General features: G+C 38.5%; 2 protein-coding genes across 5 annotated transcripts in view; one reads left to right on the plus strand and one right to left on the minus strand.

Annotated features, from left to right (window-relative positions):
- Positions 1 to 1914, minus strand: part of SRP54 (signal recognition particle 54) — a 44921-nt gene extending 43007 nt beyond the window's left edge. The window contains exon 1 of the mRNA XM_081049378.1: positions 1364 to 1914. The gene's annotated coding sequence lies outside the window, so the exon portion shown is untranslated. The remainder of the gene's footprint in view (positions 1 to 1363) is intronic.
- The window catches only part of LOC308498076 (uncharacterized protein), a 32139-nt gene continuing 16184 nt past the window's right edge, over positions 1638 to 17592 (plus strand). Inside the window, exons 1-3 of one of the 4 annotated variants that reach the window (XM_081049382.1) lie at positions 1654 to 1775; positions 2044 to 2154; positions 2884 to 2933. Coding sequence is in view for 2 of the 4 variants with exons in the window: in XM_081049380.1 (XP_080905506.1) it covers positions 2058 to 2154 (97 nt within the window). In the remaining 2 variants the exon portion in view is untranslated. Of the gene's footprint in view, positions 2155 to 2883; positions 2934 to 17592 lie in introns of all 4 variants that reach the window. The other 3 variants (XM_081049381.1, XM_081049380.1, XM_081049379.1) reach the window with 3 other exon arrangements.

The raw sequence follows: 17592 nt of genomic DNA on the forward strand, positions 1-17592 counted from the left end.
CCATGAGTATAGATGAGAACTCTCCAGAAGTTTGTGTAAGACCATTTGGGTCACAGCAATGGTTATGGGCCAACCGAAAGGAACGAGTTAAGTAAGACTGAAAATAATCAAAGGGACAGGAGCTTTTACTAATTCCTTTTCTCTATCCAAAGTCATAGAAAAGGAAATCAACTAAAAAATTTAAACCTACTATTTATGGTTATCTTGCTATACTCCAGTGGCAGGTACAGAATTTCCAGACAGCTGGAGTAGTAATCTGTTTGAAGGAGGGCTTGAAGATATTTTTGCATTAGTATTTCATATTAAGTTAGAAAATACTAATTGTCCACATCAAAAAACCAAGGGAAAGAGGCTTGAGAGAAATCTTCCCTGCCCCTTTGGGACCACCACTACTATACTCTAGGCATTGCACCAAACATGTTACCTAATCTTTCAAATCTTCATACCTTTTTTTTCCAATTTTAATTAACATGTTATTTTTTAGAGCGGTTTTAGGTTCACTGCCAAATTGAGCAGAACGTTCAGTTTCCGTATACTCTCTATCCTCACAAATGCACAACTTCCTCCACTATCAACATCCTCATATCCTTCATCCTCATAATAAGCTTATTAGGTAGATGAGGAAACTGAGGCTAGATTGGAATTACAACTTGTTCAGGGTCACCTGTAATTCTCATCTGTGTTCCCACAGCTCTCATGGCTCTTGACTAGAGTTTCTCATTACTCATCCTGATATAATATGTATTCATGCACCTCTCACTGGGTTGTTAGCTCCTCAGTGAGAGGATTTGCATCATTCTTTTCTGTATCCCTACGGCTAAGAATGATATTTTATAAATATTTTGTGGAAGTAAGCATATGAAAGAACTGGGTGAGAACAGCATCAAGAAAGCCAACAGAGGAAAGAATTTCAAGAAATGGATGGTCAGTAGAGTCCAATGCTACAGATACAGCCATCAGTATACCTTAAATCGTCATTGGCATTGAACTGATATCCCTGATTCATCTAATGAACGCCTACTACATGTAGGACAATGTGTTAAGCCCAACGAATATGGAAAAATAAAATCTGGTACACGTCAAAAGGTGTGCAGGGATGCAGTCGTATCTAAATTCTCGATCAGGAGAGCCAGAGTCAGGCCTGCAAATGCCTACATGTAATTTGGCTCCTAAATTGGAAGACAACTTAAAAGGGTCAACAGTGAATCTCTTTAGTAACACTTCCGATGGGGGTTATGAGATGAACAAGGGCCAGAGCATCTCAGTCTCGGTGACCACAGCCGGTGGCCAGGAGTCTCTAAGCCCCTAAGCAGGGTTGGGGCTGCCAGTCCCTAGTCTGGGGCGGGAAAAAGAAGACACTTACCGCAAAAGGCACCGCTACCGCCGCAGCCCAAAAGGGCCAGGGATTCCTTGGCGAGGCCCCACGACGTGGGATGAAACAGAGGAAAGCGGGGATCAGACAAGACAGGTGCGACCCCACAGCCCGACCTCCCAAACTATACAAAGGAGGGTCCCGGAGCCCAGTACAGCTACGCCAACTCCCACCAGCTGGAAGGCGGACGACTGCCACCGAACCTTCCACCCAATGAGGAAACGTCACCACTCGTCGTACTCCAGCCTTTCCTGAAGAGGATGCACTTCCGCTTCCGGGGCAGCCGTAGCGTTACTTCAGGGTGTTTACTTAAAGGGTTTATTGTTCGGTGTCTTTGCTCCCCCTGGCTTTTCGCATTTGCTTTCTATTGCTCGACAACCGCTGCAGTACATTTTGTGGTAAGGTAGGAGGCGATCTCAGGAAAGAAGTCCGGCCTCGAGGACCCGCCACAGAAAAAATAACTAATCTGGGCACTGCCAGCTGGGAGGGGAAGGACGAGAGATGGGGGTGCGGTGGAGTGTAGGGATTCCCCGGGCGGCCGTGAGAACTCCAAGGAGGGGGCGGGGCTTAGGGCTTCCGCCGCCGAGGGGGGAAGGTTCCACCGAGGGTGGCGTCAGGTGTCGCGACGCGTCTGGGCTTGCGCGTGCGCAATGCGAACCTTCCCCTCACAGCCTTCTGCTCCAACATGGAATTCCGCTCCGCCCGGCAAGCAATACTGCAGCTACTGCGGACCGTGGCCCCGGCAGACCTCCCGGTGCTGCTCGAGTGGATGCGAACTACCCGTAAGCGACCAAGAGCCAGAGGCAGGCGGTTGGGGCAAGGGTACTTTGGGGACGTACGGTCAGGCCAGAAGCCCTCCATGGAGTCGCTGTGCTGGTCTCTGCTCTGCTACCGGGCAGGTTGACGCGGGCACGTCTCAGACCTTACCAGGTTTAAGGTCCAGTTGGGATTTGGTGCAGGAAGATTAGGTGCAGGTTCTGGGTTGTTTGTGATTGCGCTGCTGACATCAGACAAGCCGCTCAAGCCTCCTTGTGCCTAACCCCTCATCTAAAGGGAAAAAAGGGGGGGTAGTTCCCCCCATCCCATTACTCCCACAAACTGGTGACGACCCGTAAGTAGGGTACTACCTGAAAAAGCTCTGTGCAAGAGAAGTTTTAGTCTGCATAGCTGGAAGCTTTCACCTGCAGGCCAAATCACTTGGAGCTAGGGCTTTTATTCTCTCAATTGTAAAATGGACCATCGACTTAATAGCAGTTTTTCCTGGATGCGGGAAGGAAGAGACAAAAGGCGGGGGAGACTTTGATTTTAAACTGTGAACAAAATTAGTGATAATTATAAAAAGCACAAGTTAGAATCAAGGAAGTGTGGTAAAGAACAGGATAGATCTGTTTTAGCAAAGTGAAGCCTGGTGAAAGCACAAGAAAATAGGATATCCCCTGTTTGAGACCTATGCCAAACCATACTATGCCTCTGTACCTCTAAATGTTGATTCCTTGTTTATATTCATTCAGACGCTTGACTTGAAATATACCTGTTTGCTGATGACTCCCAATTTTTTTTGGTAAGATTTTATTGGGGAAGGGAAACAGGACTTTATTGGGGAACAGTGTGTACTTCCAGGGCTTTTTCCAAGTCAAGTTGTGGTCCTTTCAGTCTTAGTTGCAGGGGGCACAGCCCACCATCCCTTGCGGCAGTCCAACCGGCAACCCTGTGGTTGAGAGCCCACTGGCCCATGTGGGAATGGGACCCACAGCCTTCGGCATTAGGAGCACAGAGCTCCAACCCCCTGAGCCACTGGGCTGGCCCATGACTCCCAGTTTTAGACTTCCAACCCTGACTTCTTCCTAGAACTCTCTCTGCATGATATAGTAGAGTCAACCATTAAGTTTGGGTATTATTATACATTTGGGGGAACATTTTAGATAAGATGCGAAACTAAAATTAACTTGGACATCTGATAGTGAGGTTTCTAGCCTGGAAAGGAGAGAAAACCAGAGAAGTAGCTTCATGTTTATGCACACATGAAAGATTCAGGATAGGAATTTCCAAAATATGCTGAGTCTCTTGTAACTTCAGTTAAACCCTGTATTGACAGTTTTATTCTTCATATCCAAATTGTTTATAAATCAGTACTAATTTCTATTTTTTTCCTACATTCCTAAACACAAGATCTTTTATTCCAAAAGCCCTGAATGTCTACAAAAATGTGGCCTACGGCCTGGTTGTGACAATTGCACAATTACTAAAACATCCTTGCCATCAAGATTTCAGTTTTTTGGAGACATTTGTAATGTACATTTCCAGTTTTAGAGACATCAAATGAGACTCCAGTTTTCAAAATCAGAAAAATTTGAAAGCATGTTTGGAAGATAATTTTGTAAAAATGAAGACCCAATTTCACTGGCTAAAGAATACATTTTTACTTTTTTTAAAAGCACTTGACTTTCTCTAGCAGCCCCTGTAGACAGAAGCTCAAGCAGTTTGTTAAAAATTTAACAAAACCTGAGTTTCTGAAGAATGCTTGACATGAATATTTTTTTTTAAATTAAAGTTTATTGCGGTGACAATTGTTAGTAAACGTGAATATTTTAAGAAAGAAGAATGTCACATAGCTTAAAATGAGCAAATGTATGTCAATGTAAATCTTAAAAAGTTGTGTAATTTATTAGAGTACCTTTTCTAAGTCGTAAGATATGCATAACATAAAATTTAGCATTTTAACCATTTATAAGCGTATAGTTCAATGGCATTAAGTACATTCACATTGTATGACTATCACCACCATCCATCTCCAGAACTTTCTCATCTTCCCAAACTGAAACTCCTAATAGAGCTTTTTATAAAGCAACTCTAAATACAGCACAAAAGATTTTTCCATTTTTCATTTTCCTAATTAATTTCCTTCCAGGAAAAATGTTTTATTTCTAGCATTAAGTCACTTGCATAACATCTTAGTTGTATGGCATTTGCTTAGACCTTTAATAATTATAATTCTCCTTGAATTTTTATACCACTTAACGGAATAGCAAGAGACAATAATAGGTGTTGAGTATAATTTTGGTTTTGAGTTTCATAGAGTTGATTGAAGCTAACAAATATCTGCATATTGCTAGCAGGTAAAATCAATAATTTTAGATACACAAAAGGAAGAATACATTCTTGGTGTCTGAAGGAATAGTTGGATTATCACACCAGGCCTGGGCTCATTTAGGATCAGGCTGGTAGAACCACAAGCTTGGACCAGGGCAGAGCCAAACACATGTCAATGTCTGAAATAAAGGTCAGAGCTTACATTTTACCTTGTTTACAGCATAGGCCAAGGTCTAGGAAGCAGACGAACACTAATATAAGAAGGATGAAACACCTGTGAGGGGCAAGCACACAAGGATGCGCACCCCCCCCAAAAAAAAAATGAGTAAAAAATACAGCAGGACCTCAATTCATTTATTCTGATCTTGTGGCAGAGCATCTGTTCTCTTCTAGTTTCTTTATGAGAATAAAGTGGAATCTTGATCTAGATTTCAAAGTGTTGGAGAATGACTACAATCCATTAAGTGAAGGGAGCTGAGAGCCAGAACTGCAAGTGAGGTCCCTGATAAGCATATAAGAAAAAATACATTGGAACAGCCATCTGTTAACAAATGCTATTCTGAAGCCTCTGAATTTTTCCAAATACAAATGAGGAAGTCAAACCCATAAGAGTTTCTATTAATCAAGTTACAAAGGATAGAAAATTAGTGTTTGCTATAAGAAAATTAACAAAATCATCAAGAAAATATTTAAATGCTTAAGGAAGCATCAGTAGCATCTTAAGTAAGCATCTTAAGCATCTTAAATGACTATAAGTTTTAAATGTTCACTGAGGAGACTTAGACATGGTGCTGAGCAGCAGCTGTTAGAGGTTCTCTGAAATTCCCACAAAACGAAAAAGTAAACTCTGGAATTACTTACATTTTTCAGACAGAAGACTGCTCTATTTCTATATTGTTTTACATTGAGGAAGTATCTATATCTTAAAAGATTTTCCTGTCTTTATCAAAACCATACAAATGTGTGAAAGTTATCAAATAGATGAGGTAATAGATTGTTTTTCCAAAAACTAAAAATGTATACTGAGCAAATGATTATCCCTGAAAATTTTTCTATCAGATAGAAATAATTGTACTTTTCACATTTCTTGTATGTTAAAAATAGCCATGATATGCAAAAAGAATAATGAGCAAGTGGGTTTATCCCAGGAAGGTACTGTTGGTTTAACATTAAAAACTCAGTCAATGTACATAATTCACCATATTAACTAAAAAGAAAAACTGTGATTAGCTCAATAGACATAGAAAAAGCATTTGACAATATCCAGCATCTCTTCCTGATGAAAACTCTCACCAGACTAGGAATAGAAGGGAACATTCTTAACCTGATAAAGGGCATCTATGACAAATCTACAGCTAACATCATACTTCATGATGAGAGATTGAATTGTTTCCCCTAAGCAGGAACCGGGCAAGGATGGATAGTCATCACTTATATTCAGCATCATAATAAAGCTTCTAGCTGGTACAGCAGGGCAAGAAAAAGGAAAAGAGGGAGACATCTCAATTAGAAACCCGTGAATGGATACAAAAATTGTGATATATCTTTATAATGGAATATTCGGCAAATGATTGTTTATGCGCAACAACATGGATAAATGATGCTAAGAGAAAGAAGCCATATTAGAAAAAGACTGCATACTATATGATTTCACTTATGTGCAACTATAGACAATGCAAACTAACCTATAGTGATAGAAAATAGATCTCTGGGGGCGCGCTGGGTGTGTGGTATTAGAGAAGAGTAGGAGAGAGAAATGGACGTGAGGAAACTTAGGGATGATGGATATGTTCACTACTTGATTGCAGTGATGGTTTTGTGGCTGTATGGTACATATGTCAAAACATAATAGTACACTTTAAATATGTAGTTTAGTGTATGCCAATTCTCTCTCTACAAAGCTGTTTTTAAAAAATGGCTACAAGTTCTTTGACCCTCATTCTACCAGGTCTTTGTTCTCTCTTCTTGAGTCTGGGTGGGCTCGTTGACAGTTTTGGCCAATAGAATATGACAGAAATGACACCATGCCAGTTTCAGACCCAGGACTTCAGAAAATGGCAACTACTACTTCCTGTCTTAGAATGCTTGCTCTGGGAGAAGCTAACCATCATGTACGTAGTCTGACTACTCTGAGATTGTCATATTATCAGGAAGCCCTAGCAAGATGCCCAACCAGTCTGTAACTGTTCTGCTATCCTTCCTAGCCTAGGCACCAGACACGGGAGTAGAGTATCCAGCCAGTCCATCATGTGAATGTTGCTGTGAACATTCACATGCAGATTTTGGTATTAACAGAACTTTTAATTTCTCTGTGGTAATGTCCAAAAGTGTGATTGCTGGGTCATATGATCAGTGCACTTTTAGTTTTTATGGAGACTGCCAAACTGTTTTCCAGAGTGGCTGTATCATTTTACATTTTTGTCAGGAATGTATGAGTAATCTAGTTTCTTTGCATCCTCACCAGCATTTGGTACTGTCAGTATTTTTTATTGTAGCCATTCTGGTAGTTGTGAGAGATACATCATTGGGTTTTAATTTCCATTTCCCCAATGATGATGAACACCTTTTCATGTGTTTATTTTTCATTTGCATATCCTCTGATGAAATATTTGTGCATGTCTTTTGCTCATTTTCTTACTGTATTTTTATACTGTTTTGAGAGTTCTTTATATATTATAGATTTGTATAGATATGAGATATGTGATTTGCAAATATTTTCTCCCAGTTTGTCTATCCTCTTGAAAGTCTTTGCAAAGCGAAAGTTTTTAATTTTGATGCAGTCCAATTTATTCATTTTTCCTTTTTTAATTTCGTAATGAACTGTTTAAGAACTGTTCAGCCTTAGATCCCAAAGATTTTCTCCTACTTTTTTTTCTCTTTATTTAAAAATCTTACAACACTGTATCAGTTACAGGTCCTATTTTTTTCCTAAAAGAATTGTGGTTTTGTGTTTTACATTTAATTCTTTGATTCAAGTTAATTTGTGTAAGGTATGGAATTTAGTTGAAGTTCATTTTTTTTCCTCTGTATATATCCATTCGCTACAGTTCGTTGAAAAGGCTAATCTTTCTCTATTGAATTGTTTTTGCATCTTTGAAAATCACCTGGGCGTTCTGTATGGAAATGTTTCTGAGTCTTTGTGTAGTTTTCTTAATGTTACTACTCTTTTTTAGTTTTCTTTGTGGTTGCCCTGAGTATTACAATAAAATACGTAACTTATCGCCATCGAGTATTAACATTATCACTCGAGTGAAATATTGAAATCTTACTTCTATTTAGATCCCTTTACCTTCCCCCACTTTTTAAATATAATTGTTTTATGTATTTCCTTTATATACGTTGAGCACTATATTAGATGGTTTTAATAAATTTTTATTAAACCATCAAATATGGTTTAAGAAACTAACAAGGAGATAGTTTTTTATATTTCCTCTATTTTACCCATTTTGTTGTTCTTTCCTTTCTGAAGTTCCAAGTCTTTTTCTGCTATTTCGTTTCTGTTGGAGTTTCCTATTGCCATTCTTTAAGGGTAGGTCTGCTGGCAACAAATTCTCTTAGTTTTCTTTTATCCAAGGATGTCTTTATTTTTATTTCATTTCTAAATAATAATTTCATCAGTTATAAAATTCTTAATTTACAGTCCTTTTTTCCCCCAGCATTTGAACAATGTAACTTTCTTCTGGCTCCCATGGTCTCAGATGAAAAATTCACTGTTGTTTGAATTGGTATTCCCCTATAGGTAATAAATCATATCTTTCTGGTTGCTTTCAAGATTTGTTCTTTGCCTTTTGTTTTCAGACATTTAATTATGATATGTCCTTGTGCGGATTTTTTTGATTCTGTCCTATTTGGAGTTTGCTCAGCTTCTTAAATCTGTAGGTTTATGTCTTTCACCAAATTTGGGGAATTTTGAGTAATATTTCTTCAAATACTTTCAGCCCAACATTCTTTCTCCTACTTCTAGAACTCTGATACTAATGTTAGGCCTTTTGTTATTGTCCCACAGATCACTGTGGCTCTTCAATTATTTTTTTCAGTCTATTGTCTGTTTTTCAGATAAAGTAAATTTTATTGATTGGTCCTCAGGTTCACTAATTCTATCCTTTGTCATTTCTACTATTGAGCCCATCCAGCAAGTTTGTTTTTTAATTTTGATTATTGTATTTTTCAGTTCTATAATTTCCATTTTTTTATAACTTCTATTTTTTTATGAGGTTTCCTATTTTTTCACTTGTTACAAGAAAATTCATAATTGCTTATTGAAGCATTTTTATGATGGTTGCTTTATAATCCTTGTCTGATAATCCAAAATCCTTGTCTGAGATAATCCAGATGCTAAGATTCAAATGATTCATCTGAATTGCCAGATTCAGATTATCATTTGTCCTGTTGTTGGTATGATAAGCGATTTTCGATCCTAGATATTTTGGATATTATGCTAAGATTCTTGATCTTATTCAAGTCTTCTGTCTTAGTAGGCAGTTGCCCTGCTTACGTTCAACTTGTTGGTTCTGGCTACTTTGGTGGGCTCTAGCTCCCGTATAATTTAGTTGTCAGTTCCTTTGCAGGGCTATTCAGGTCCACTTTGTTCTTTGTCACTGCTTTTTCTTTTGTTCTTTGTCAGCCGGAGTTCCTGCTCAATCTAAATTGCTGTCACCTGCATGGGGTAAGACACTTTCCTGGACCACCCATGTTGCTGAGCTGCCTTCCGCTGGTGGGAATAGGCAGACAAGCAGTACAGGGCCTGGTTTGCTCTCTGCCACTAGGGAGAAGGCTGGGTGATGCCAGGCCTAGGTCTTTTTATGCCATTGGGTAGAGGACCTGGAGACATCAGGCTCCCCTGATGCTATGAGAGCGTGCAGAGGTATGGAGTGGGGATTAGGCCTCTCCAGGAGGTCTTTGTTGTTCTTCCCCTTTATCTGTCTTGGTGAGAGAGAGCAGGCTTTCCTTAGTTCTCTTTTTGGTTTATGCCTATTGGTTGTTCTGGGATGCGGGCCTCTCCGGTGCTCAGTCCAGGCTCCATGGACGATAAAGAGAAAACCCAAGTAACTCACCACAGTGAGCTTCCTTAAGTCCTGAGGTCCCTAGATAGTGCATCTTCTTTCCTAGCTGTTAGAGTCCTTTATGATTGCCTGTTGAATTATTTCCGTGGTATTTACGTGTATTTAGTGGGGAAGAGCAGGAGAAAGTGAGAGAAGTTGCCATCATATCTGGAACCAGAAGTCACTTTAATTTTTAAAATTTGAGTGGGGATTTCAGAGTAATAGGTAATATGAATGAATAACAGGTAATAATAACCCAATGTTTAATTACACATTGTCAGTCATTAGAGGGAAGGACATGGAGGGGTCAAGGCTAGAGGTCGAGGGTAAGGCTTCATGGAGAGGAAGTAACTTGGATCGGGCCTTATTGCAGAAATCAAAGTCAGACAGTCAAAAGGAACAGTATGAATAGAAATGAACATGGAAAACAACTGAGGAGATTTGCCTGTCTTGAGCAAAAATTAGGTTAGGGAGTAATGAGAGCAGAAAATAGAATACTTAGATACTTAGATTCTGTGGTGATACAGAGGGCCTTACAGGCCAGAGTGACTTGATACATTGAAAAACAGAAAAACATCCAAAAAGCGTGAGGAGTGGGAGTGACATGAAAGTGAGGTTTAAGCAAGATTAGTTTAAAATAGGTGTGTAGGTATTTTATAGTGAGGGAAAAACTGATATTAAGGAGCTAATTATGAGTTTGCAATGGTATGCTAAGTGTGAGGTGATGATGTACCTGTGAGGTAATTGAAGTGGGAATAAAGAGGAAATAGGACTCAAAAGGAAAAGTGGGGGACTTGATACCTGAATAGATATAAAAAGTAGGGTTTGACTCATAGACTGGCACCTTTGGTGACTTCTCTTTCCCTGTATATTTAAATGAAAGTAGGAAAGTTTTAAAGAATTAATTTTGCCCTTTAGAGAGGCTCTTCTTTCTCCACTCCCTTCCCACCTACATATGTAATTTGAGAAAAACTTTATTGTCCTTAGGCAACTTATTTAACACCTTTCTTTAATCTTTTTCCAAGCAACATAGCTTACCACACATCCTGAAATAGCTATTATACATGTTAAAAGATGTTCAGCCTTACTAGTAATTAAAGAAATGCAAATTAAAACAACAAAGTTTGTTTTTATGGTAATATTCAATCCTGTAAGGGTTTAATGAGACACATGTTCTTACCCTTTTCTGTTAGAGTAAATTGGTATAATCTTTCAGGAAAGAAATTTGATAATATGTAGCAAAAGCTTTTAAAATATTTAAGTAGTTCTACTTCTAAGAATTTATAGTAAGGAAATAATCAGAAATGCAAAGAGACTGTGTATGCCAAATTGTTAGTTGCAGTATTTCCTCTATTTTTCACAATTAATGACTATAAATGTGTGGTAGTAGGAGTGAATGATTAAATGAATATACATATGATGGAATATTTAAACTCTTTACAAACAATGTTTTAAGGAATATAATTTTAATAATTTTTATTAAATTATATAAAGAATATAATTTAAGGAATGTAATTCCTTAATATAATTCCTATAATGTAAGGAATGTAATTTTTATAATTTTAATATTTAATTGCTTATAATGTTGAATGAATTCCAGTTTTATTGTACTTCAGTAATATATCATGCCTGTTTGATGTTTTATAGCTATTATTAGGGCAAAAATATCTTGTATTCTTTTCAGAAGTTATTTGCCAACCAGTGAGCTATCTTATTACTACAGATAGATAATAAAACTAATTTTAGCCTTCTTGAGCTAAAAATTTCCATAGTGCCTTACGTAGTAGTGCTCAGTAAATATTAGCTATTATTATTTTTTTATTGGTTTCAGTGGTACAAAGTAACGTAATAGTTAGACATTTAAACCCCTCATAGAGTGATAACACAGCCCGCAAGCTACTACCCCTCTGACATCTTATGTAGCTGTTACAATACCATCCACGATCTTCCCTATGTAGTACTCCACATCCCATGACTATATATACCTATATATTTAGTTATAGTTGACATTCAATATTATTCTACTTCAGCTTCAAGTGTATAGCGCATTGATAAGTCCAGTGCCCATCTGGTACCCCACATAATCTTTACAACATTATTGATTATATTCCCCATACTGTATTAACTATCAATTTGTATTTCTTAATGCCTTTACCTTTTTCACCCTGCCCCCAACCCCATTCCCATCTATCACCCTGATTGATCTAGTACCTATCTGGCACCATACATAGTTATTACAATATTGTTGACTATATTCCTTATGCTGTAACATAACATCTCCGTGACTACTGTATAACACCCAATTTCTTCTTAATCCCTTCCCGTTTCGCCAATTCTTAACCCCTCTCCCATCCTAAAGAAGTCCCTCTAAGATTCCTTGTAATACTGGTTTGGTGGTGATGAACTTCTTCAGCTTTTTCTTGTCTGGGAAGCTCCTTATCTGTCCTTCAATTCTAAATGGCAGCTTTGCTGGGTAGAGCAATCTTGGTTGTACGTAGTTGCTTTTCATCACTTAGAATATTTCCTGCCACTCCCTTCTTGCCTGCAAAGTTTCTGTGGACAAATCAGCAGACAGTCTTGTGGGGGTTCCCTTGTAGGTAATTAATTGTTTTTCTCTTGCTGCTTTTAGGATTCTCTCTCTGTTTTTAAACTTAGGCGTTTTAATTATGATGTGTCTTGGTGTGGGCCTCTTTGGGTTTATCTTGTTTGGGACTCTGTGCTTCCTGGGCTTGTATGTCCTTTTCCTTCACCAGGTTAGGGAAGTTTTCTGTCATTATTTCTTCAAATAGGTTTTTATTCCTTGCTCTCTCTCTTCTCTTTCTGGTACCCTATAATGAGAATGTTGGTACGCTTAATATTGTCCCAGAGGCTCCTTAAACTCTCCTCAATTTTTTGGATTCTTTTTGCTGATCTGGTTGGGGGTTTTCTGCTCCCTTATCTTCTACATCACTGTTTGGATCCTCTGCTTTATCTAATCTACTGTTGATTCCCTGTAATATATTCTTTGTTTCCATTATTGTATCCTTTATTTATGACAGGTTCTTTTTTATGGCTTCCATCTCCATTTTTATGAGAACATGGAGCATTTTTATAACCAGTGTTTGGAACTCTGGATCTGATGGATTGCTTATCTCTGTTTCACTTAGTTCTTTTTCTGGAGCTTTGTTCTGTTCTTTCATTTGGGACATGTTTCTTTGTCTCCCCATTTTGGTTGCCTCCCTGTGTTTGTTTCTATGTATTCGGTAGGCCTGCTATGTCTTCCAGTCTTAATAGAGCGGCCTTGTGTAGTAGGTGTGCTGTGGGGCTCAGTGGCGCAGTCTTTCTGGTCACCTGAGCCACACGCTCCAGGTGTGTCCCTTGTGTGGGTTGTGTGTGCCCTCCTCTTGTAGTTGAACCTTGGTGGATAATTGCACATCAATGTGAGGAACTGTCCCTTGGGCTCGCTGTTTGTGAGGACTGGAAGAGTTGTTATACAGGAGCTGATCTTTCAGAGCAGGATCTGCCTCAGTCACAGCAGGACTCTGGTGCCTGTCCAATCTGCCCCCTGGGTGTGTTGTACTTGGAGACGGCTAGGTGATGCTCCAGCTCGTTTTGAAGCTGGCCACTGCGGGCACCAGCCCCAGGACCACCTCGGAGCTGTGCACCACCTGACGCCACCTAGTGGGAGCCAGAAAGAAATCCGCAGATGTCTGCTGCTCGTGCTGTGCTTGGAAGCTCCTTGAGAGGCCAAGGCTGGCTGCCACTAGTGCCAGCTTAGGGCTGCTCAGCCAGAGGTACAGGACATGCTGAAGCCAGATGCTGCTTGTCTGGGTTCCACGAACCTTTGAGAGACCCTAAGGAAGTGCGGCTTGAGTAAAGGCAAGCGGCCTCCATGAAAAAGCCACTTGAAAGCAGCCAGTGTGCCCGAAAGTTGAGTGGGGCTGGGTCTCAAATCACTAGGGCAGGGCAAACAAATGGCGGAGACTCAGAACTGGCGGCTGCCTGTGTTCCTGCGCTGAGAATAGGGAGGGCTCAACAAAGAAACAATGGCTCCACCAGCTCCTCTGTCCAGGAGGATGCCACCTCTCCAGCCCCTGTCCCAAACCAGACAGTTCAATTCCCCACCATTTGTCCTCGCCGCCTTTGCAGCTGCTGCCTCAGTGCTGGAACTCAGAGCTAGTGATTCTACTTGTGGGTAAGTCCGCGCGGTCCCTTTAAGAGGAGCGCCTGTGAGTGCAGCTGTCTCACTCAGTCACAGTTTCTGCTGTTTTTCACAACCAAAAATTATGGGGACTTCTCTCCCTGGCAATGGAACCCTGGGCTGGGGTGGGGCTGGTATCTCTCACTCCTTTAGGAGATGGGGGGACCCCCACAGCCGAAATAACCCTTCCTATCTTTAATGGTCACTCGTGGGTGTGCGGACAGCCTGCGTTCTTCTGCAAGTCCTTAGTTAAAAGGCTTCAGTTCAGCTTGATTTTAGGCAATACCAATAATGGTTGTTCTGTAGATTAGTTGTAATTTTGATGTGGTTGTGAGAGAAGGTAAACAGTGTTTACCTACTGCGCTATCTTGGTATTATTATTAATATTAAAGATCTCTTTAGAACTGTCTTTCTACAAAAGTATACATATTTATGTATACAACCAAGCATACAACTTTAGATCATTTATGGACCACATAAAGCCCATATGTGGATCCTCTTAACTAGGGCCATGGTGAAGAATCCCTGCTATAACTGAAGAAAATTCTTTTTACCCTGGAATATGGTTAAATCAGTTTGTTGTCTAGGGTAAGAGGTGCCAGTTCTCATTTTCACCTGGTATTCTTGCTATTAAGGTAAATCAAATGCAGTCTTCATTTATTACTGCCTTTTTAAATGACAGAGTAATTTAATACACAATGTCATGGTATCACTTTGACTGGTGATGGTCATATTAATTGGGGAATTGACTCCCAATAAACATAGTTAATTAGGGAGATATCTAGAAATCCATAGTGATGGTTCAGAATTTGCAGCCATTCTTATCTTTCATTTTTCCAGCTCCCTAGAACTTCACATATGACTGTTTAAGACGATTAGCCTCCACTGCAGCCACTAACTACCATCCCTTCCAAATCTGTTAATAACCCAATAGCAGTAGCAATCGGGGCCTTAGATGTTACAAAGTGATAGAAGAGAATTAGCTAAAGTAGTCATATATTATATATTATATTATATTATATTATATTATATTATATTATATTACATTGTATCATACCGGGTCTTACAGTAAAATAAGACCAGGTCGTATTAATTTTTGCTCCAAAAGACGCATTAGAGCTGATTGTCTGCCCAGGTCTTATTTTCGGGGAAACACGATAGGAGAACTGTTACCAGCCAGCTGCCTTTGCCACTTTAGAGAGGCCATGTAGTATAGTACCATGTTTTCCCAAAAATAAGACCTAGCCGGACAATCAGCTCTAATGCGTGTTTTGGAGCAAAAATTAATATAAGACCTGGTCTTATTTTAATGTTAAGACCAGGTATAATCTAATCTAATATATAATACTGGTTTTAATATGATATAATATAATACAATATCGAGTCTTATATAATGTAAGACTGGGTCTAATATAATATAATACTGTATTAATTTTTGCTCCAGAAGACACATTAGAGCTGATTGTCCAGCTAGGTCTTATTTTCGGGGAAACACAGTAATTAAAGAGTTCAGAGTTAGACCTGCATCCATTTCCAATTCTGCAGCTGTCTGGCCAATATGACCTGAGGCAAGTTAATGTATGATTTCAGATTCTTTTTTATAAAATAGAAATGATAATAGTACTACCTATAGGATTCTTAGGATTAAATGACAGTGTTTGAAAAGCACTGCCCCAAATCTAGCATGCCTGAAGTGATCATTTAATATGTATAGCAGTAAAAATGACAATTCCTCTCAGACTGAAATTGGAAAACTGAGTTAATGTTATAGAGAGGCCAATTCTGGCTCAGCATGAGGAAGAAATGCTGTCCCTGAATATGTTCAAGCAAAGACTGAACAACTGTCATATCAGAGATGCATTGGTGGATTCTGCCATTTAGGAATAGGTCATCGTCCACTGTAAGAGTCATCTTTTATAAGGCAGACCCACATGAAGACTGTGTTTTATTAACATGGTTGTTTATGTTACAGAATTAAGTCCAAAGGAGTTGAACTATGAAACACCTTAGTTTAACATAATGAGATTTTTGCTGTTTTCTTTAGTTGTACCATTTACAAATTGAGAGAACTTGCTAAGGATCATTGGTGTGAGTGATATTATTAGAATTGAATGTGAGTCAGCTTCCAGTGTTCTATCGAAACACCTTGAGAAAATTTAATTAGCTTTAAGAGTACAATGAAAAAGGCCAGTTTTGTTGGTTTGTTTGTTTTTAATGCATCAGATGCTATTTAAGGTCCACCTAAAATAATTTGGAATGAATCTTAATAGTATTTTTGTTTTTCTAAAATTTTTATTCTATCTCCTTCTAGAAATAATTTGAAGCATCAGCTTAGAACATTATACTATTAGGTTGGTGCAAAAATAATTGCGATTTTTGTGATTTTTCAACCTTTTAAACCACAATTACTTTTGCATCAACCTAATAGGTGAGGAAAGAAAAAATGAGCTAAAAGACCTTCCCACATCAGTTCAGAGAGCCAAGTAATAGATCTTTGTATTAACCATTGTTGCTCAAAGGCAAATTATACAGTGAAAGAATCTTTGTATATAGGAACACAAAGTGTTATAATGAAAAAGAAGAGTACCTTTATTTAGTGGCAGAAAACCTAGGTTTATTTCCTTGTGCTGCTGTTGGCCTGCTTTGTAACTCTTCACAATTCAAGTTTGGAAAACTCATTTACCTCAGCTGTAAATCAGGGAATTGTAATCTTGCTTTGTCTTTCTCACATGGATGTTATAATAGTTACATGACCTAGTTTCTTTGTGAAAGGACTTTGTAAACTATAAAATATTTTTCAAATTTCAATTGTTATTTGTGAAATGAAATAGCATTCTGAACCAACACAAGAAATATTTTATGTTTAAAAAGGAAATCATGAGCTTACTTAAAAACAACCAAGATTTGGGGGGGCAAGCGATGTGGAGACAGATGACGTTTACTTCAGCAGGATCTTGTTTTCCTTCTACAGCTACTTTAATACAGTAAGAAAGACATAGTCCCCTTGGGGTCCCTTTACCCTAGCAAGAATTCAATATAAGAAAGTCTTTTAAGAGAAAGGTAAGATATTTTCATTAGTAGCCTTTCCCAGTGTACATTTGGCATCCCAGACAGTAGCTAACTTTAAGAGTATTTTGCTTCCAGATAAGTTACATTCTTTTTAAAATTATATATGAATGCCTTAGAAATCGTACTTTTTAGACGCAATTTTTAAAAATTTAAACACACAGAAAAGTTGAAACAATAGAACAATGAGCACCACTTTTATACCCTCATCTAGAGTCACCAACTGTCAATCTTTTACCATACCCTCCCCATCTTTATTTGCTTACACACACACACACACACACTCCTCTTTTTCCAGATCATCCAAAAGTAGGCCACAGCCATCAGAAATATGCTACTTTAATGATCATGTTATCTGCTGCGCAAATGCAATAGAGCAACATGATTATTGTAAATTTTATGACATACTTGGTGCCAACTGTTAGTGCTTATTATTTGAAGTCTTGGGTACGTTTTATTGGAGATAGAGACTCTCAGATTGAAGTTATTTTAATAATCCCTATGTGATACCTCCTAAGTTTCTAAGATCTTCATGGTCAGACAAGGAATATTTGACTACTTACTGGTGAATTTAAGACCCTAAAAAACTAATGGCAATGCTATTCTTGAGTAAAAATAGAGTAGTTAAAATACTTCATTTTTAAAAATGCCTTTGTTTTTCTATAACATGCTGAAATAGTCAAGTTGAATATTTTCAAGCACTTTGGAAAAAGGAAAAGCTCAATATTTTTAATGGAACATTTGTTACAATTCTGGTATTTCATTGAATAGAAGATTTATTTATTGTTACAAATTGATGCTAGCTGATGGAAAATATATCCATTGTAATCACTTATTCTAGG

Source organism: Rhinolophus hipposideros (assembly GCF_964194185.1).
Source record: "Rhinolophus hipposideros genome assembly, chromosome: 5".
Classification (NCBI taxonomy): Eukaryota; Metazoa; Chordata; class Mammalia; order Chiroptera; family Rhinolophidae; genus Rhinolophus; species Rhinolophus hipposideros.